Source organism: Gallus gallus, chromosome 7, assembly GCF_016699485.2.
Source record: "Gallus gallus isolate bGalGal1 chromosome 7, bGalGal1.mat.broiler.GRCg7b, whole genome shotgun sequence".
Taxonomy (NCBI): Eukaryota; Metazoa; Chordata; class Aves; order Galliformes; family Phasianidae; genus Gallus; species Gallus gallus.
Genome location: NC_052538.1, coordinates 31,676,223 through 31,698,221, shown reverse-complemented (window position 1 = coordinate 31,698,221; position 21,999 = coordinate 31,676,223). Strand labels below are relative to the sequence as shown.

Below are 21,999 nucleotides of genomic sequence, written 5' to 3'. Positions count from 1 at the left end.
GCAATACAGCTGGTGCCTTCCTTATATTTTATTGAGCAAATCTTATGTTATCTGCACTTTGAAGGACATTGCATGGGTCTCCATGTGTAGTTTAACTATTTTGGAAATACATAACTCATAAACCCTCGGTTATTGTCAAAAAATTAATGACTGGAATTTCTTTTTCAGTCAGGTTCACTTTATATTCTTTAATAGAGGATACATGTGATAGAAGCGACAGTTTCTTGTTCGAGTGGAGGGAATAAACTAAAAAACATGTGAAGGGTGATAGAAATATCGAAAACTGAAAGTATGGGCAAAAAACACATGAAGATTGTTCAGAACAACAAGAAGAAATAAATGTTTAGGGTGAATTAATTGCATACATATCTACCATTACATAGGGTGGTTTAGTTATGAATAACTACACAAAAGATTTTGGGATTCATAAGTAGGTACAGTCAGTTTTTAGTTCCCTTTACACATATCTGATAACCTGTTATAAGCATTATCTATGGGCCATTTCCAATCCCTCTCTCACAGCTGCACCAACAATCAGTGGTGTTGCTTTTGAATATATCATTAAAAGTGCCACAGAGGAAATTGAAAATATTTAATAGAACTACACACAAATGTGCACCTTTCTTATCCTTGAAGTTGCAATGAGACTTTTGTACTTAAAAAGGAAAATGCTCTCCCACGAGTATTCAACCATAGGGAATTGAATTGTGAATTCCTTACTGTATGCCATATACACATTGTCATTGTAAAAACAGTTTGAGCTCTTTAGTAGAGCATTTGTTCGGTGAAGCAGTTAGTGGTGCAGTTATTTGTATTACAGTTGCAGTTCTGAGCTTTTTTTTTTTCTCTCTCTCTTTTTTTTTTTTTTTTCCCTTCTTTTGGCAGATGTGCAGCAAATAGCAATTGATTGGATCACTGGAAACTTTTACTTTCTGGATCATGTCAGTGATAGGATCTTCGTTTGCAACCAGAACGGAACGGTGTGCATTACACTCATTGAGCTGGACCTCAGTAACCCTAAGGCCATAGCTGTTGATCCAACCTCAGGGTAAGATTGTTTATTGTTTATTTGCATTGGGAAATGTTGATTGTATATGACGTATGCTCATCTGTGACTGCACACCATATATCGCTTTCATTTCTTCACTGCATTCCTCAGTTACTTCCATAGTTGCTGTAATAAAATGTGTAACACACCTGTAGCAAGTAGTTAACAATATTAATAGCAACGTGTGCCTTGTAACTTTTCAAAATGGAATTGGAAATGGAAAACCAATTTTATCCCTACTTGTTATGAGACTATTTTTTTTCTGTTATATGTTTGTAACTGGAGTACATGGAAAAGGAAGGTTTTATACTATATCCCCTTAGCTGCAGGAATATAAGGACTGGCTCTAGCAAGTTTAATTACATTAAAAAAGAAGCAGGAGATTTTTTAATCTGCTTTAGAGGGTCAACTATAATGATAAAAGCACATGGTGTTTGCTTTTTCTCTTCCATGGTTATGTTCAGCGCCACGTGGGAATAAAGCCTTGCTTAAAATGCAAGGTACTAAAAATCTTCTGTTCCTAACAGCCACCAGCTGGGAAAAAAACTTTAAGCAAATGATGAAGTAAAAGCACAGCTAAATAGGAATGATCAAGTTAATTTAAAAACTGTAAATTTCAGTGAAGATTTTGGAAAAAGGATTTTATTTTGGTTTTATTAGTCTGTAAGCAGTTAAAGCTGAAACGCCTGGTAGAACACATCCTAAACTGCCATAAGCCCCTTCTCAATAAATACAAAAATATTTACTGTAGAACAGCTTGTCATCCATATGTGGACTTTTGTCACTCTTTGTTTAAAGCCCGATTGAATATTAAGATGCATGATCACCATGACTTTAATTCTGACAAGAACAGCTTGCATGTAAAGTTTACAAAGAAGTTTTATAATGTAATTCTTGAATATAGCTGTATGTCTACCCGCAGCAGATGGTAAGCTTGACTTGATCTGACTGCAGTGTTGTTTTAAAAGAAAGATAAAAATTCACGTATAAATTGATTTTTCTGCATGTTCTGATCTGAGAAGACTTGAAGCTTTCAAATTTGCCAGCAGCAGACTTTTTTCTATACATTCACTTGTATATTCTTTGCAGGATTTACGAGATATCCACAGCTTGTCATTAGATAATCTTATCTGTCAGGAATGTAAGAATTTTATCCTGAACTTTGATTCTGCAAGGAGGGATGGAACAGAAAAAGACTGATTTTCCATCTATTTCCTAGCTGCAAACCATTCTTATTCAGATAGTTCCCTTTTCCAGTGCCATATCATCTTATCTATTTTAGTGTAGATGGAAGTGCTGAACTGGAGGGAGTCCAGAAGAGACTTAACACTGTAATGTTATATAGCAATACTGATTTATTCATGGTGCAAAAACTGGCTGGATTTTTTTTTTTTTTCAGAATCATTTTTTGCACTTAAAGAGAGTTATGTCTTTACAGTTTTTGTTGGCAATTTTATTAATTATCTGACATATGCTGTTAGGTTAATGAGATATCTAACATCTTAATTGATCATCCCCAGTTTATGTATTTGTTGTGCATGTTAGCGACTGGGTTTTGGTACAGAATGCAAAGAGATAATCAAACACATTCTGGCTGTATGAAAATGTTTTCTTCCATTTTTCTCTCTCTCTCTCTTTTTTTTTTTTTTTAATCTCTCTTTTTACTCTTTCGTGCTGACTCTAGTTGAGACCAATTTCTAGGTGTATGGTAACTGTTGAATCATGGCCTGAACCATGATTAAGCACCTGAGGAAAAGACCCGGTCAGCCCTGGGAGCACAGGTGAAGGCAGTTCAGCTGTGTGACTAGAAGGAGTGCAGCCTGGCTGCACCTCTTTTAGAGCTCATTTAAGGGCTGGCTGCCCCTGGGAAGGCTCTCTTTTTGGAGATCCCTCCTTGGTGAAGCTTCCCCCTGTGAATCTGGAATCTTCTGATGCAGGTGGATGGTCTTCTTCCCTTCCTTTATAGCTCCTTTCTTGTGTGCTGGTGCTTTCGTCATCACACCTTTGTTGCAATGCATTTCCCATTGTATTGATCTGTCCAATTGCTATACTAGGTCAAAGTATTAGCATGGTGTTATCTCCTCATTAATAACTTGCTGATTTTGCTACTTCTTCATTTCTTTATTTATTTAAATATGCAGCCTAAGCTGTTCTGGGCTTTCTTATAGCACCTGAAAAATAATATTTTTTTTAAGGCATAATCACATTTTAAGGTATTTGCTCCTGTAATGTATATTGCTGTCATAGAACGTTCATTTTTCAAAAAGCTGAAAGTATGCCTGCACAGAGAAGGCCATAGTCTGCATTAAGGAATTCTGAACTCAATCCTAAGCACTAAGTCTATGATGATCTTCTTCCCACTAGCACAAGGTCAAGCCCTTCTATTTTTATGTGTTCACATCTGAACAGTCTTAGCTGCATTTAGTTGTTGCTTTGTGAACTAAAAATTCTCTATTTATTAATAAGTAAAAAATAGGTGGAAAATTACTTAATGTAATACTGCTGGTGAATTTGATGAATTCTCTCTCTGTATGCCTCTGCATTTGGTTAGGTATTTAGCAGTGATGGTTTTATATATTCTATTGTGTGCATACAATTGAACTACTAAGCTTGTTTCATATTATATAGAGACTGAATGAGAACTTTTTTTATTTTTCTAAGACTAAACTCTAAGTTGAGAGAAGAAAGGCTCTGCTACCTGGGTCTGGTTACATGTGAACTGTAATATTGGCTCTGATGTTACTTGGGATGCTGGTCATAATTTTCTATTATATTTCCCAGGCTTATGGAAAAACATGAATTTTAAGGAGCGCGCTTATAAAGTTGATCCAAACATATGAGTATGAGTAGAGAAAGGGCACACGGGGTGAGATTACAAAAAGGATGTGTGGTGCAAAGCTGGCAAGTGGGAGGATGTACAGAGTAGAATGTAGACAAGTACTGGGAGTGAGGAAATAGATTAGACATCGTGTGCATGAATCACTAGAAAGAAAAGGCGTGTGCAGGGAGAGAATAGGAGGAGGGAGAGAAGAATGGCAGAGGATGCCCAATAAGAGGCTGAAGGCACAGTAATGAGATCTTGTAGCTGCCATTTAAAAGTTGTGTTAATAACAATGGGGAGAGAAGGTTTAACTGCTAAAGAGATTTATAAGGAGAGCAAGCTCACACTTTAATACTGCAACATTGTGTGTTATGTAAATATTTGAATAAATCTTCTAATCAGCTTTTTTTTCAGATATGTTGTAGAAATAATGAAAGTAATAAAAAATAAAAAATTCTGCTCAGATCTTTCATGCAACAATTGTAAATGCATCCAGCAAGAGACTGTGATACTATAGCTGTTAACAGCATCTCTTCATGTGTTACAGTGCTAAGCAATACTTCCTGGGAATGCTAATAACTCCAGAGAAAAACAATGGTACAATAGCAAAAAAATATATTCAGATCTTCATCTAAGATCTACAGTAGCAGTGATTTGCTAATGCTTCCTATCCACAAAGGTGAACAAGGGAAGCAAGGGAAGTTGTTTTTCTCTTAAAGCATTCATTTTTACTTGTGAATGTACTGAATGTCTGAAATCCTTGTTTGTGTAGTGGGAGGAAGCTGGATGTTGGCCACATAAGCCCTGCTACCAGCCAGAGTGACCAGCTGTAGTCGGGTATTTTCTTAATTGAGCTGCATTTGATCCTCCTGAGATGTATGTGGTTATTGGATAGGCTGAAATGAACTGCTCAGTGAGCCTCACAGTAACAAAGTCAGTGGTGAGAAAAGCCCAAGAGGAACAACTTTTTGCATGGGTCATGTCTTTGACAGAGTATCTGAATAAGCAGAGCCTTGAAAATCTGCACTATGAGTCCCACAATAGCCAAAGGAAAGCAAATTGGATGATGAGGAAGTGGAAGACCTTTCTGATTCAATCTTAAATAGAAAAATCAAATGTGTTTTGTTTTCTGTACCTGTCTTTCAAAAAAACAAACAAAAAAACAGAAGAGCACTATCTTTTAGAGATGTGTTATTTGTATTTACATTTTATTTGCCTTGCCTTAAGCATAATATAAGGCAAATGGATGGGCTGTAAACGACAACTGCAAATTTAAATGGTATCTTGGTCTGGAGTAGAGGCAATGGGTCTGATTTGATTTGAGTCATTTCTTGCTTTCAGCATTGCTAGTGAATGGGGATCTTTGTGGCTGTTTGTGAGGATGGCCTGGTTTGAGAAATCTCAGGTCTGGTGTCATTCTCAAGGTTGCTCAGATAGAGAGAAAGAAAAATGCATTAGGCCTGTCCTAGCAGTCAGGTAAGTGGTGGTTGGACTGCAGTGACTTCACAGTCAAGGAATGTCAGGGATTTGTTTTCAATGTGGAGATGAAGTTTCTTGCAGGGAAGGAAGAGAGCAGGAAATAAAAAAGCAGAGGAGGTCAAGCGAGTATATATATTTTTTTCTTTATTTGCCTCAGTGTTATTTAGACAGGGGAGTCTTTAAGGATAAAAATAAAACATCTATACCAATTGTCTACTACCTTTTCTATTCCCTTTTTTACTCTCTTGTCCCTGAGCTTTTATAGCACTTTCAAGCCTTGAGAAGGATCTTTGTGTCTTAAAACTTTTTTCCCCCTCTCAGATTAATCACCATTCCCTGGTGATCAAAGAGGAGTGTTATAATCATTAAAGCTCACTTTTTAACAGCAAAAAATCATTAGTATTTTAGTAGCATGCCATTATTAAAAGGTTTCAGTTCCTTTTCTTGCCACAAAGCAGATTCAAAGAGCTGTAAGATGCATATAAGACACAATAACTTTTAGAAAGTTTTAAAGGTGATGTGGAAAAGAATCCTCTTCAGGAGGACAAAAATACAACTTCATCATAATTAGTGATGATCTGAAAGATTTCATTAAGAATTCAGTTTTATTTGCTCATTCTCCTCCTTCACAACCTCTTTCTGGCTGTGAGAAGACAGAGTAGATGATCTCAGAGGTCTTATCCAACTGTAATGATTTTAGGATTAATAATTCTATGGAAGTAGTGCAACAGTGGAACCAAAACAAATGAGACAAAAAAACATTCAATCAGATCTCCCTCCCACAGTTTCTTCTGTAGTAGTACGTATCTGCTCACTGGGAAACCTTGCTGTTGCTCCTGATGACAGAAAGAAATAAGGGTATCTTCACCCACACTCTTTCCTGCACTAATGTGATATGATTAAACATGCACATGCAAAATTAAAGCAGAAGAGTGGTGTCAATAGTTATGGAAAAAATTTCAGTGGAAATAAAACACTTCAACAAACCAAAGTGAACACATGAACAGCAACAACACTGGTAAAACTCCAGGAATTTGATTACCTGGGGCAATTCACAGCTGATGCAACATGTTGTCTTGCTTTCATTTTGAACTGTGTAATTAGTGTAGTTACCTTTATTTCAGCTCTCAGATCTGTTCTTCAATCCTGAGCTAATTAAACTTCTGAACCAAACCGTTGTATTTTACTGGAAATTACTCTGAATCTATGAATTGAAATGTGTTGATGGAATGGAAAACAGTTATGTTACTCTTCCTAGTATGGAGGTCTTGAAGTCCTCCTTTCTCTTTATTTCCAGTCCCTGAATTGTCCAGGTAAAATCTACAAGAGTTAAATCACCCTATCAGTGATTTTCCTCTAAGATGAAAGCAATTAAGTTAGAGAGAATTGAAGGCACTTTATTTCTGAATGAGAATATAAATGGGAGTTTAAGGCTCTATAATGCATGTACATTATGTTCATGTCCATCTGAATTCCCCTTTTATTTTATTTTATTTTTCTTATTACCTGATGGGCTTATTATCTAGTCAGCTACTGTAAGGTCATTTCTGTAGAAGACAAGCTCTGATATGAATTAGAGCAATGCATGAGTGGAACCACATAAAAATATCTTACAAAATAACTGCTAAGACGCATCTATTTTAAGAAGTACTTACATTAGTCTGGGCTCAGGGAGTGTATGTAGTGAAAGAAGGACACTCTAAGTTTTTTCTATAACATGAACAAAATGAAAGTAATAAAAATAGTTCACCTGTTTAGCATGCAGAAAATATTATTATGACGTTACAAAGTTCCATAAGTTGTCTTTTATAGTGATGGCCGCACATTTATTTTTTGCACCCGTCTTTGCATTCTAGCATGAAACTGTATGAAATACAGATTTTTTTTTTTAATAAGCTATTGTTAAGGCATTCGTGTCTTTCTTCAAGGCCAACTTTTCACTGCCTCTTTCTATGCAGGGTTTCAAGTATAAGAACGTTGTCATTGTACTTGTACTGGATCAACCAAAACCACTCAAATTCACAGAAGGGTGAACCGCATTCAGTTGATTCATCAGTAGTGTGATGATATCATCCTAATAGAAATTGCTTTTCTTGGATCATGTCACATCTGCTTTCTCATATTGTTTCTTTCTGTTTTGATCTCCTCAGGTTTCCTGCATGTCAGTGCTGTCATTGCTTTGAGCATGAATGTGTCTTGATGAAACTTTGCATAACCATGACCTCTTTTTGTGGAGGAGATAAGAAAACTGGAAGAAATCTGGGTATAATAAGAAATAAGAGATGCAAAAATCATGTGGCCTTTGCAAAACTGCTGAAGAAGCTTGTGGTAGTCTAACATAGAAAAGAGAAGGTTGAGAAAAACTGTAACGATTTTATGTGAACAATTGGTTAAATAGAAATGAGGTTTATTATTCAGGGGGAAAAAAATAATTTGCAGCAGAGACTTTGAAAGCTACAGGCAGAACTTAGTAGGCTGAGAAGATGCTTGCATACAACCTCCCATTAAGAATTCTTAAGACTACATCTGTTTAGCAGGGAAATTCTAGCTTTGTTATCCTTCTTCAGTACAGGAAGCTGTGTATGTGTACATATCTATAAGCTTGTACAGAATAGTAGAATTGCTCAGGTTGGAATAAATCTTCAAGATCACCAAGTCCAACATCAACCTTAACCATACTACCCGAACTCTAACAACCCTCCACTAAATCATGTCCCTGAGCACCACATCCAAACCGTTCTTAAACACAGCCAGGGATGGTGACTCAACCACCTCCCTGGGGGAGCCTATTCCAGTGCTTAACAACCCTTTCTGTAAAGTTCTTCAGATATCCAACCTCAATCTCCCCTGGTGCAACTTGAGGCCATTGTAATCTCAAAGAATGGGATACTAGAAGAATAGGGGTGAAGAAATGTATCTGCTGGCATTTCAGTATTGTTATTTAAAAATTAGAGCTGAGACATTACCAGAGTAGCTAGCTCTTTTATTTCCCCTCTTGAAAGCATTGGAGAGATCTTTAGTAAGAGGAGCAAAACATATTTTAGGGTTTTTGTTCTATTTCATTTTCTTTTAGAGGTGGTGAATTTTACTACAAATGGAAGTGAAAACTATGTGTAAAAGGATTTTGACAATAACATAAAAAATAATACAATATGCAAAAGTTCACAGCCACGAGCAGCATCCTTACCTTCTAAAAGAGTGCCCTTATTTTAACAGAGACAGCTATCAAATTGTATGTTTAAAAGCTGTATTTAGATTTGCATCTGCAAAGCAATACAAGTAGCTTTCTCCTACTGAGGATCAAAAGCAATGTATATAAACATCAACTAGATCTTCCTGCTTGCCTACTTGTACAGTAGTAATATTGCTCAGCCCTCGGTTTTGCCCTTAGTACATTTGAAGCTGGAGTAAAGGAAGGGCTGGTGGACTGGTGCTGTGACTGCTGCATGGCCAACACAGCTACACGGCTAATTACAGCAGTTCTGGGCATCATCCATGGGTGAGGAGCAGCTTTTTTTTTTAATGATGAGTTCTCCTGAGTTACTGACACTTCTCTCTTTCTCTGCTTTACCATACTGAAAAATACAGCAAAATAACCTAAAGTGGGGGAGGACTTTCTGACTTCAGGCTTTGAAATGAATATGTTCTACTGCTGGAAAAAATTTTTTTCTTGTCTTCAGGATTGCTCCTTGCCAGTCAGTATGAGCTAGTTATTTCATTTTCATAGGTAAAGTGACACATACAAACAAAATACGGTCCAAGTTTGCAGTTGGCCTTAGGCAGAGTGTTTCTAGACTATAGAATTTGTGTTTGGACAGTGTCCAGGCCATCACTTTAAAACATGTTTACCTTGAATCAACTGGTAATTAGCTCTTTGGAGATGCAAACTTCTAGTGTAGTTAAGCCTGAAGAAGGCTATGAAGAAATAAGTGCTCTCATTGGTTCTATTTAAACCTTGTTACATCATGGTTCATGTTACTATTTGACAGCAAGTCTACAAAGCCAAACTAAAATACACTGGAAGTTATATTTAACTAATTTTACATGAAAAAAATTATATGAATAATAGACTATTTAAAACTCATTGCCTTTTTTACCTGCTGAAGAATAGCTACTTATATTCTTAGAGGTTTTTTAAGCTTTGTAAACATGCAGTTTTGCCTATGGACTTCTTCAGACACCAAAATTGTTTGGCACCACCTCTTGGCTGATCTTATCAAGCAGACTATCACAATGTTGCAGTACTTTCTGCTGGCACAGCTCCTTGGTCTGAGCATAAGGAGAGGAAAATAAACAAAACTGCTTTTCCAACAGGGATTACACTGACTTCAACAGAAAATCAGACCCCTAACCAAAATATTTAAATTGGAACAGAAATTGGTTGACTGTACCAAGCCACGATCTTTTTTTGTATTCTGGAGTGTTTGACAAGGTTTCCTAATATGAATATGTTGAATCTTCTGAAAGTTTAAAGGATTTTTCTTTGCTTCTCATCTATTAGGCTCACTGTTAAAGCTTTGTGGTTTTTCAGGTTGGCAGTTTTCTGAATATTAATACTTTGCATTCCAATATTTTAGTATATGTATATCACACTTCAAAAATGAATGTCTACTGTAACATTTTCAAAACAGATCTTCATACTGACATCGAAATGTATGTTTCAATATTCAGTACATGGGCAGCTTAATTTTGAAAGATCTGATTACCTACAGGTCATATTCAATCCTGTTATAGCTGAGACTGTTCCAATGTGTTTGTTACAGTGCCTTTTTTTCTTACGTAGTATGTGTCTGTGCATGAGACATACATAAAACTCACATAGGCCTTGATTTCTCTTAGCCCAGTTCTTGTGCATATTGTAGACCACAGTAACTACCAGGCTTAATAAAGCTGTTCTTGTTTGTTATTTCCATTTGTGGTGAAGGTGTTGTGAGTGAGGTGAGAGAGGCATGAATATTTATTTAAATATTATTTTCTTGGGAAAAAAATTGAATTCTACTCAGGATTTTGTCCAAGATTTTCTGTAAGCATTCCTATCTATTGCTGGTGATCTATTTTAGCTAAGTGTTCCACAAGACACTACTGCTTTTGTGTTTTATGTTATGTGGATATCCAGTGTGAGTCACCTGTGTCCTTGCTATGCAGCAGTTTGGGCTGTGTCCAGCTGTCTGAAGTAATTTAGATCAAGTTATTGAGTACATAATGTCTTACTATCAAAGGCAAAATGCTGTGCCATGTCAGGCTTAATGTATTTTAAGTTGAGCACTCATCAGAATATTTAAAATTCTGCATTTAATTTCAGGGGTAAAATAGATTACTTTGTTTACACTTGGGAGAATTTTGTGAGGAAATATGATGATCTGAGAAATGGTAGGAGACAGTGGGGTTAACAACATACATTTCAGTTGTAGGGCATGGGGCTGCACACAGTGTGGTCACTGCTGTGCATCAGGCAGACTGTTTTGAAACAGCATCTTAGTCAAAAGGAACTGCATTGCACTGTAGTACTTGCTAACACTTGAATGCTTGTCTTTGCACTTGTGATACTTCTGATATAGGCTTTTGTTTTCTTACTTAGCTTGCAGTGTAGGGCTGAGTTACATAGATCTGCTCCTGCTCTATCTTGTCCCATCTAGAAGGATAAAGACATGGAAACCGAAGTTTGAGGAGTCATCTGTTGTATTTGAAGGCAGAATAAAGCAGCCTGCACCATTCCTCAAGTTGTGTTTAATAATATTTAGAAAAGAGATCCAATGAACCTGTATGTTCTTTGCCTCTTACACCTTAAGATTATTACCTTTAATTATGCTGCTTGCTGATGTGAAGAACAATTTATTTCTTCCGTCTTGTAGTGACTTTTTAGATGCCTTTAGGACATCTAACCCATCTTTTCAGCTGGACTAAGACGACACACTACTTGCAGTGCTCCTCACTATACTCCCCGCCAACAGAACCTCCTTCATCCAAACAGAGAGGCTGTGCTTTGTAGAGTCAACATTCAATCTCTGTTTTTCTAGGAAGCTAATGGAAGTGGGGAAGTTTGGGCTTTTTGGGTTTGTTTGTTTCCCCATGTAAACTTTCTGATATAATGCTTGCCATTATTCTCTTTTTCTTTATCTCTGCAGTATTATTACTTTGGAGCTAGGTTCTGTGGTGGGTGCTACTGTGGTCAAGTCATTCTAATTTCCCTCTTCTGCCTATATTTTTCTGCTCTTGTCTGTTCTTTTCAGCCTTTTTCAGCTGTCACCCCCTCAGATGAGTGGAGTCAACAGATTGTGTTGCCACACTGAAGTAGGTCTGTGCAAGAATCTAAGATAACAAAAACCAGCCTTAGAAAGTGACTAAAAGTAGCTACAGCAGTTAGTGACTTAGCAAAATGGAGTCTTTCAAAACAAGATGTGTTCTACATTCTATTATGCATTGTTTATTATTCTTAAAGATAGTTCCCTTCTGCACAGCAGAACTTCGGAAACCTCTTTCTACAGTCTTTCCCCTTCCATTTGTGTAAGTAATGTTGGAAGGCACAGAAGCTGTAGCTGCCACAGTGCTGGGAGTGGGAAGCCCTGCTTGTGACTGCTCATCAGAGAGTGGCTGTGGCAGCAGGTGTCCATCAGCCCCAGCTGCCTTCTGACCTATCTAAAAACAGGAAAAAAGAAAAAAGAAACATACAGGATAATACTGCTTTCCAGTAGGACAAAATATGCTGATATATGCAATACAAAGGCTTTATGGGAAGCAATTTATTTCTGTGAATATCTACATATAAACCATGGGACTGGATCAGGATCTTCATGTCTTTCATCTGGAGTTTTCCTTCGGGACATGGTTGCATTATCAGTTTCCGCGTTGCCAGTTAGTTACAGGAAATATTACTTTACTAAATCCTGCTAATAGTTTTCAGAAACATTAGCTTCAGAAATACTTCCATTTAGGCTATAGTTAGTTAATGAAGTAAGTCTGTGTTCCTGTATGCATACAAGCTATAAAGTTCTGCAGCAAACATCTAATTATAATTAACATCATTGACCAGTTAAACAGTGTAAGCAGTAACATATGCATGGGTGAGTGCTCTCTGGTTGCTGACAAAACAAGCTGCACCAGATGGGGCCCCTGGGTGCCTCTTGTGCCCCACAGTGCTTTCCCTGCTATGTCAGATGGTGCTTGTGCTTTCTGCGAGATCACTTTGAAATAGTTTGGGGGTTTATTTTGTGGATTTTCTTTTTTTGTCTAAAGATGAACTAAATACCTCACTTAGGAGGCATCTGCTTTTGCAGGTGAAGGTGGTAGATGATGCTGCCTATGGAGTGTTATTAGTATATTTATTGTGTTAGTATATTTGTGTTATTAGTAATATTTTAATGTAAAGCTTTGCTTGCCTCCTACGGTAGAATGCAACACTTAGAATTAAAAGCAGTCACTCATAAGTGACTTGTCACCTATATTCACTTGTATTCAAGTAAAGGTATGGATAAAAGCATATGTAGTACTGACTGTAAGGTACAGTAAGATGCATATAATAAAACAGAGATGCAGCTGCAGTCAAAACCTCCAGGAAATTCTGCTGTCAGCTTCTGCAGTCAGTTTAGAGTACTGTAGAATAAATGTTCCTGGGTCTTAATGTTCCAAGTAGCACAACTCAACAAACACAATATGGATTATCCTCTGATGTATTAAAAGGCAAATACTATCTTGCAGAAAGATAAATAAGTTTGGGTGTCCTCAGAGAAGGATTGGAATCCTAGGTAGAAATACAAATGTACTTTCTCACACATATGAAAGACTGCGCATCTCTGTAGCTGTCCCCTGAAGATACTGATACAAGAAAATGACAAAGAATGTGCAAGTATCTAGCAATGAATATACCTAGAATGATGGTGGGCAGGGGTGGGGTGGATCAAATCTGCGGTCAAGTTACTGGTCCAGGACCACAGATAAAATGCCCAAAAATTCATCGAAAAAGATGAACGTGCTAAAATTAGAAGAGTTTATTCTGCATTGGATCCTGATCTGTGGCTTCTGTTTGTTGCATTTTTTTCAACACATAATCTGCAGAAATTTTGGGCTGCATCTGAGGGGCTGCAAAAGGTGAATGGAAAAAAGGAAGCTTACGTGCAGACTTGTACCAAATATATGAGATTTCTTAAGAAAGCTGTCTTGGAGGTCCAATTTGGGACTGAACTGGGAGAAATAAAAACATCTACAAATAAAATGTTGGAAACCCTAAAGGTATTACTATTAACATCCTTTGTAATAAAAAAAAATACAAACCACTTCAAATTATGTTTGGATTAGATCTCACTTTAGTAATTCTCAGGTGTAGAATAGTTTGATTGCAGTTTTTAGAACTCCTTTTTCTTTATTATTCTCCCATTTAAACATAATGTAAATGCCTAACTAAATAAGCACAATGCAGATTGCCACTTAATGTATTGAATGCCAAATATTATCTTGCCAAAAGCCAAATAAGCTGTCTATTTCTGCTCTGGCTCACCTCCATATTCACACATATTGGGGCTTAATGATGGGTATTTTATTCTATCATGTTATTTCTTTGCAGAGTTGTTTCAGGGGAAAAGAGACTGTAATAAAGATGTGAACATCACGATTACAGAGCCTTGTCTATTACCGTGTTTAAATCTGTGCTATTTAGTGTCTCTAGGCCTCTACATCTTTAGTTTTGGAATATCGCTTTGGAAAACTCCAGTTCCTTTCTTTTCTCATGTATTTTAGAAAAGTTCTTAAAATATTATAGGCAAATGTGGACAAGACAATAAGAAACGAGGTTGTATTCAGTGCAGTAAAAATCTCAGATCAGAGAAGTAGATAGAAATGGAAAAAGAAAAGGAGGAAATTGAGGGAGATGGGACAAAAGCAGGGTAACAGGCTTTACCCTGTGGGAAGTCTTATTTGGAAAAGCAAATAGGGAGAACATTGAAGGGAAAGAAGAAAGAACAAAGTGGGGAAAAAAAACTTTAAGATGAAATATAATGCTAGGATGTCACAGAAGCAGTGAACGTGGGTAGATATCAGAAAAAAGAAAAAAACATATGTTCCCACACATCCATAAAAATTCATGCAACCTGTGCATTGTTTTCAGGGTACAGGTTTTGTTTTGATTTATGGTTTTTAAAGTGAGTTGGCCATAGTTCTAACTCAACCTTTCTGCTGGGGAGAGAATTCTGCTCTTGGGATGGCCAGCCTACTGCCTCCCAGTGTGCTCAATTTCATTTCTCTGTGCTTTCTTTCCTTGGATTTTACTTGTTATCAGTAAAGCACTGCTGTAAAATCAGATAATGAAGTCTTACAGGCCTCTTAGAATAATAATAAAAAAAATTGACAGCTAGTAATAACCAGGGGCACCTGGACTGTATTTTCTTCTCAGCATGTGGTGGCTTCTAGAGCTCTTATTCACAGTTTGCCATGGATGAGAAAGGCAATTTCGCCATTTTCTCTCTGATGAAAGAGAATATGGTAGATCGAAAAGCTACGACAGTAGCTTTCATATGTTTATGAAGTTGTACGTTCTATTACTGTCATGTAAGTTATTATAGTTAAAAAATGTGCACATTCTTGGTAATTCTCACTCTCCCAAGCAACTAGGAAGCAACGATGATCTTATGCAAATGACAAGTTTAGTCAAAGTGTTCTAAGAAATAGTCACTCAGTTTACATGTCTCCAAACGTGCATCTATCCCAATGCTTGAAGGAAAATGGAGGGCATATGCTTCTAGTGTGGGGAAAAATCTTCCATGCTGTGAAACAAATCTCCACTTGTTAATTTTTGTTGGGTGAACTGCATATCAATCTAAGTAACTTACTTCTGTTTAGATAAAAAAGAAAGTAAAAGCAGCAAATGGGCTGCTTCATGTAAAATAGAGTTCAAGAAAGTCATACAAGCTTCAGTTTTCCTTCACTGTTGGATGAGACTCAAATCCTTCTTGACAAGCCAAATCCTGTCTTTTTCACATCTGGTGTCCTGCTGGTGTTTTGTTTTGCTGTTGTGGTAATGCAGAGAAATAGAACTCCTAATTTACCATTTGAAACCCACAGGTGTTTGTAGGAAGTGTTTGTGATATGGGATAGATTTCTGCAAATGATAAGGGAAACCACAAGATGAAGATTGTAGACACTTCCCTTTGGAGGTGATATTTGTTTCAGTGATAAAAGTAATGACTGTCAGTGTCAAGTGTCTGGGGTAAAATGTTTCTATCTGGGCAAAGAAAAATGGGGGAGAAAAGAATGTATATATAATATTTCTCAGTCCTAGGTGTTTTTTGTTGTTTTTTTCTTTTTGCATTCAAAATAAAATGACCACTGCACAAGTGCTTTTTCATACAGTAAAGTGCTTTACCTGACTCCTCATAGAAGTGCCATCATGGAACAGTTCCTGAGAAGCTGCAAACAGAGCAATGGCAGCCACTGTGACTTATGGAAAAGAAGGAAAGCTAAACTTAGAAGTTAGGTTTTGCATCCATGAAGTCTCAGGGGATACTGGCATTGTTCATTTTCTGCCTCTTCCATTTCCTTTGTCAGGCAAGCTGTGCTTCTGATTTCAGATTCATTGTAGATTTGGATGTTCCTAGAAGCTGCTCTAGCAGGAACTGTACTTTAAAACTAGGGAAGAGAGGTAAAATAGCGAAGTGAGAGGTGACTTTCACTAACCGTTCTGATTTCCTGCAGGATATATGCAATGTGTCTATGAAATATAATGTCCAAAGTGGAAAGTCTTATGAAACTTCAGGCATCTATGCATGGCCCTTCTATTCATTCATTTACAGCAAAATGTGGACTTCCAGAAACCTGGGGAATTCGCTGTGGAGAACTCTTCTTGTGTTGCTGTTAGGGTTAAATGTGGCTTAGTGTTGTTTCAGTTCTCATTTATATGATTTTTAACTCCTGGTTTCTAATATCACACACCATCCTCCCAGTCAAGCATTTAAAGCTCGGGAGAGTTGGTGCTTCTGTTACAACCAAGAATGCTCTGTAGTGCTTTCTTCAGTGATCATTGGCTAATTGTGCCCTGACCTCTCCAGGTAAAATTGTAGGTGCATATTTTAAAATCTAAGGTTGGTGACCTTTACCTTATGCTGTTTCATTTTATTTCTGTTTTGTGCTCCAAGGCAGCATTTCACAAGTGTAAGGCTGCTTAAAAATGCTTAATTAGATAAAAATGCTTATTTTCTATCAACTGATATATAACTGCGGGAGATTAAAGTGAAAAATAATAATAATAATAATAAAAAAAAGCTGTATGACAGAAACAATGAAATATTCCTAATCATTATTCTCACTGAAAAAAAATAGTTGTTAAAATGCAGCAAATTTATCTGCATGCAACATGACTTCTGTTTAGAATTTTGCAATTACTCTATGTTCTATAACAAACTCAGAATCTCAAAAACAATCTGAAACAACTGAGTCTTTTAATCTCTCCAATGGAGGCAGCTGAGGCTGCTTGACCTTTGTAGCCTGCAGTCAAGGGGCAGTGATGTAAGACAGTGAGGTGTCTGGCTGATGGAAACATAAGCATTCAGTTGGGAACATATGTAAAGTGGCGTTAGGAGAAAAGAGGCAACAAAGGTATCCTGGAAGGACTGGGAAGGAAACAGGTACTAAGGCCAGAATAAAACTGGAGAAAATGGAGTCTGTGTGTGTGTGTGTGTGTGTATGTGTATATATATATATGTCTCCACAAATCAGAAATAAAACCTTTTGGTAAGTGGTTTAATTGAAGTGCCTAATGCTAGAAATGTTAAAGTTTACTGGGGTAACTGTGATATATATGAATACCTACATTTGAATATTCAGTATAGTAAATGATGTAAAAAAAAAAAAAAAAAGTTGGTGAGAGAAGGAAGAGGGCAGAGTAAAGTCTTAATGCAACTTTTTCAGATCTGAATCACTGTCAAACATGGTTTGTTCAAGAGGAAGCAAAACCAAACAGGTTGTAACAGGTTGTGTTACATAACTCAGTGTATATCGCTGCCATGTTGAGTCTTTTCCTTTTTCAGTAACATATCAAATTTTAAATGAACCAAATAATACAATTTAGAGGTTTTATACTCAATGGGTTTATAAATTTTGCAGCAATGCAGGACGTGGAAATTAAAGTAAATATTTGCTTCACCTAGCAAACAAGGTAATGTGAATACATCTCTGTCACTTGATGATGTGTTTAAACTCTTGGCTTGTTGCCTCACAGGCACTGTGGAAAAACAGAGCTTTTCACAGATAGATAAAGTTCAAGTGTAAGGGACAAAAACAACACTAGTTTCTTTCCTGTTTTAGTAATTTCCATTTGTGTGAGCTCACTACTCTCAATTTCGCCACCTCTAAAAATACTTTACTTCTGGTCAGTGCTTTGAGAAGGATGAAAGTTAATGACTATTTGTTATGAATGACAGTATTCTTGTCACAAAAACTTTGAGAGACTTGATAAATACCATCAGTTTCATTCCTTTTCTCTATGATTTTCCTGGCTTTCGTGGATCACTGACTTCATTAGGTGGCATTAGGAAATATTTTCTAAAAACAGCTGCTAATAAAACGCATGCATTCTGTTCTTACTGTTTCCATTTCTGAACTTCAGACAAAATGGATTCCCATTAAAATTAAAACAAAGATTAATGAATCTCACTAATGTCCAGTGATCTGTTATGAGCACTTACATCCAATTATTTTTTCTATAAATAGCTAGTGTTTTTGTATCTAAATATATTTGTGAGGTGTCTATGGCAATGAGAACATCTATTCCACTTCTGAGAGGGAGTAGTTTAATATACAGAATGACTTGATCTCTGGATTTCTAGTATCAAAATGCCTTCTTTTGGTTAGTTTGGCTTTATAAGCTGTTTCCAGGGCACTTCCTGTTAAAATGGAAGAGAAAATACAGAATGTGACTTTATGGCTTATCCTGACACATGATCATGACCATGGAAGCCTCTATACTTCAGCGTGTTTTCTTTCTCAGCACCAGAGATGTCTCTAGCGAATGGCCTACCAGCTATCCTCATTCTCTCCCATTGAAGCTGTTTATCAATGCATAAGTAAATAACTTTCATAGACGATTAAATAGCTATTAAAGCAGAGATTGGACTATTTTTTTTCACTCAAGCATGCATTTACTGATTGTGTTCTGAATTTTTAGTTAGCAATGGAAAGCACATAGAGCTTCAGAAGGAAATGTGGGGACAGGTTCTCTTGTATCTGCATGCATCCATTGGAATATGATAGTCCCATCCAGTCAATAACAGATGAAACCCAGCTAGTGAGCTGTTATGATATGGCATTGTTAAATGTTCCTTTTTAACAGAATATTTCATAGCTACCGATATCACTGCTTGATAAAACATTCAACCACAAATCCTAATGAGTAGTGTTCCTAACAAAGAAAAGCTAGACCCTGCTATCTCCTATTTCCTTTTTTTTATACTTAAATTTTCCTCACTTTTTATTTTGTCCTTGGAGTTTTAACTGTTTTATCGGTACTGAAATGAGTCTTACCTTCCTGACCACAATGTTCAGGTAATAATTTATTTCCTGTTTACAGCTGTCTGATACTCACACATTAAATGTTCCAATCTGGACATGGAACGGCACAGCTTATAGAGCATGTTTTGAATGTACCCTGACATACTTGGAGGTCAGCACATAGGATGGCTAGCATTACTAGTTTAATTATTACTAGTTTAATTAATAATAATAATAAAAACAACAGCTACAGGAAGGTTATTTTGCATCATAACTGAAGAGTGCTGCTGTGAATCTTAGTTCAAAGTGCTTTATTCCCACCAGGCGCTGTGCAGGGATTTGGGGTTCAGAACTCAGGTTGTGAATGTTTATTTGATTCTGACTTTCCAGCAATGAAGACTACATTTCAAAGAATTTTAGACATAGGAACAAAGCAGTCATTGGATTTTCTAAAGGAACTGAATAACTAATTCCCAGGAGTTTATCCTTTGTTTTGCCATGGTTTTCAGCAGGATTTGGGCACTAAGCGATCTTCTGTGCTGATTATCAATGCTGCTAATGCTCTACACCATACTTTGACACATATACATGTCCAGGTACCAACAAGAAGCAGGCTATAAGAAGCAATTACTCATTGCTGAAGACATCAACACCTTTAGAGAACAAAGTAGTAGCTTTACTGCCCTGCTCTTTTCCTTCTGTAGGAATAAAAAGCAAAAAAAGACAAGGAACACATCTTTTAATAAGGTAAGAAAGGAAATGGCTGTTTTGGAGCCAGAGGTGTTTGGTATGTTCAAACCCAGGCTATCTTCCACCTTGTCACAGACAGCAGCAAGAAATTTGATGATAATAGCACTGGAGGTTGTAAGGTTATTCACTGGGGTTTTGTCAGAGAAGGACAATTACACTGAAACAAAATGAGGTGGGGGAAGCCTCAAGGTAATTTGTGCTCCCTTCACCTCAAGCTGATTAGAGTAAATTAACTGCCTTTGCAATTAATGTGCAAAGTAGATATTCATTATTTTTCTGATTGCAAATAAAATAATGTATAAATATAACAAGAATAGTCTTGCAATGTATTTTGTTAATCATGCTTGTGGACTATTGCATTCAAACAAACAACAACCTTCCGAGCCCCACTGCCTAGACCCCACTTTCCTCCGATGTCATTCTGCATCAACTTTATTTTAATATAAGGAAGTTAAAATTTCCTGCCACATAGGCATACTGAGACAATATGCTTTCAGGGGTTGTTTACCTGAAAGAGAATGTTTTCCTCAAGCTGTATTGAAGCAGTACTGCTCAGTGTGACTTAGTGACCACAGTGCATTTACAGAAGCCCATGAGACTGAATAGGATGCTTCACAAATGCATAGCAATCTCGTTATTTCATGTATTTCTGATGACATGAGCTGTAACTGACAGGTTTTTTGAGTGTGGAAATTTTCTTAGTGTTGATGTTTAAGTTTGTAAGGTAACATGAAGAGCTCAGCTATCAATGCAGCAGTTCATGCCTATGTAGATTACTAGATTGCAATTACTTTTTATGTTAATATAATCCTATAGCTGGCAATAAATGCTTTTTTTTTATTTCATGCTTCTGCAATTGTTTCTGCCTTTGTTTTCTAATTTAGTTATGTTCAGGAATCATCTTCCTCTTTAAATCCATCTGGGATAGGTTGGTGTTTGAAACGGTTATAACAGAAGTTGTGTGTACAGGTACACACTGGGTACACTGATTTTTTTATTATTTTTTATTTTATTTTTATTTTATTTTTATTTTTTTTTGCTTTCTCTCTAAATCCATTGACTCTTTCCCATAATTGTCTTGAGGGTACTGCTCTTACATGGCTACATTTCATATGTATCAGAAGAGCAGTCAGGAAACAGACTAAATGGAGCCTGTGGAGAGAGTGATAGGATAAAGGGAAAAGTTTCAAGCTAAAAGGGGACAATTACATTAGATGTCACGGTGAAATTTTGCACTGAGAGGATGGTGAGGCACTAGAACAGGTTTCCCAGAGGAGCTGTGGGTGCTTCATCCTGGGAGGTGCTCAAGGCCAGGCTGGATGGGGGGTCCTGGGCAATGTGATTTAGTGGCTGACAGTGTTGTCTGTGGAAGGGGGGTAGGAACTACACCGTTTCTGACATTCCTTCCAACCTAAGATAGTCTATTAAAGTTGTGAAGTGGCTTTCAGTTTTCTGTTCTGTGAATTCAATCGTGGTTTGTGACTTTTTTGGAGCTCCTTCTATACTGATCATACTGCTGTTCCCTGCTGCCCTCTGGAGAACTAGCAAGGGTGACCTATGTATGGGGCACTGGTTAGCTGAAATATCTGCCAGCCTAGAGGCCAGCCTAGAGGCATCACACACTATATTCACGTGCCAAAAACTTCAGGCCAGCACAGAGAAGTTACTGCGTTCACTGGGAAGGATGGATATCTCTAACCATAACAGCTATTCCCTACCAGTGGTGCTGACTGAAGCTGCAGCAAGATTGTCATTAATTTGATTGTTCCTATTCTTCCTTTAAGATATATGTAAGTTGTTGTTTCAGACTGGACAATCAGTATTGTACAAAGAAAAATCATTTTTTTCTTCCTGAGGGGAGATTACCTTATGAAGATTCTTCTATTTTCAGGTGATTATAAATCCCTGAAATTTAGCTCTGACTGGTTAATGTTAATATCAGTGCTGTGATAAGATATATGTTTGGGTAAGGATTTAATACCATATTTTATTTAAAGAAGAATTAAAATCAACATAAATTATTTGTTATTCTATCTGTGAAATGATATGAATTTTGCAGTACTGTAAGTCATTATCCTTTTCCAATGTGGAAGCTTCATAGTTTAGCATTTACAAATGAATGAGTAGAGTGTGGGTGTTCTGATCTTCGTCTATCAAATCATTATTAATGCATTAAAAATGAAAAGCAGTCTCCCCACCCATTTATGTAAAGGGTCGTTAGTGAATAAGCCCTACCCTAGAGTCATTCAATAATTCCTTTCAGAATATAGTTTATCCAATTGATACCAATATGCTAGGTTGCTGAATATGAAGCTAAAGAAAGATTAATAAAGATTTATTTGATCTCTATTGAAAATTGTCAGGGAAGACAAGACTGTAAAATATTGAATGCAAACTATATATCTGACTGCAGATCCTCAGGAAAAGAGAA

General features: G+C 36.8%; 1 protein-coding gene across 7 annotated transcripts in view; it reads left to right on the top strand.

Moving 5' to 3' along the window:
- LRP1B (LDL receptor related protein 1B) overlaps nucleotides 1-21,999 on the top strand; it is a 581,170-nt gene that overhangs the window by 342,315 nt on the left and 216,856 nt on the right. For all 7 annotated transcript variants that reach the window (XR_005861415.2, XM_040703826.2, XM_422146.8 and 4 more), the window contains exon 7: nucleotides 886-1,048. Coding sequence is in view for 6 of the 7 variants with exons in the window: in XM_040703826.2 (XP_040559760.1) it covers nucleotides 886-1,048 (163 nt within the window). In the remaining variant the exon portion in view is untranslated. The remainder of the gene's footprint in view (nucleotides 1-885; nucleotides 1,049-21,999) is intronic.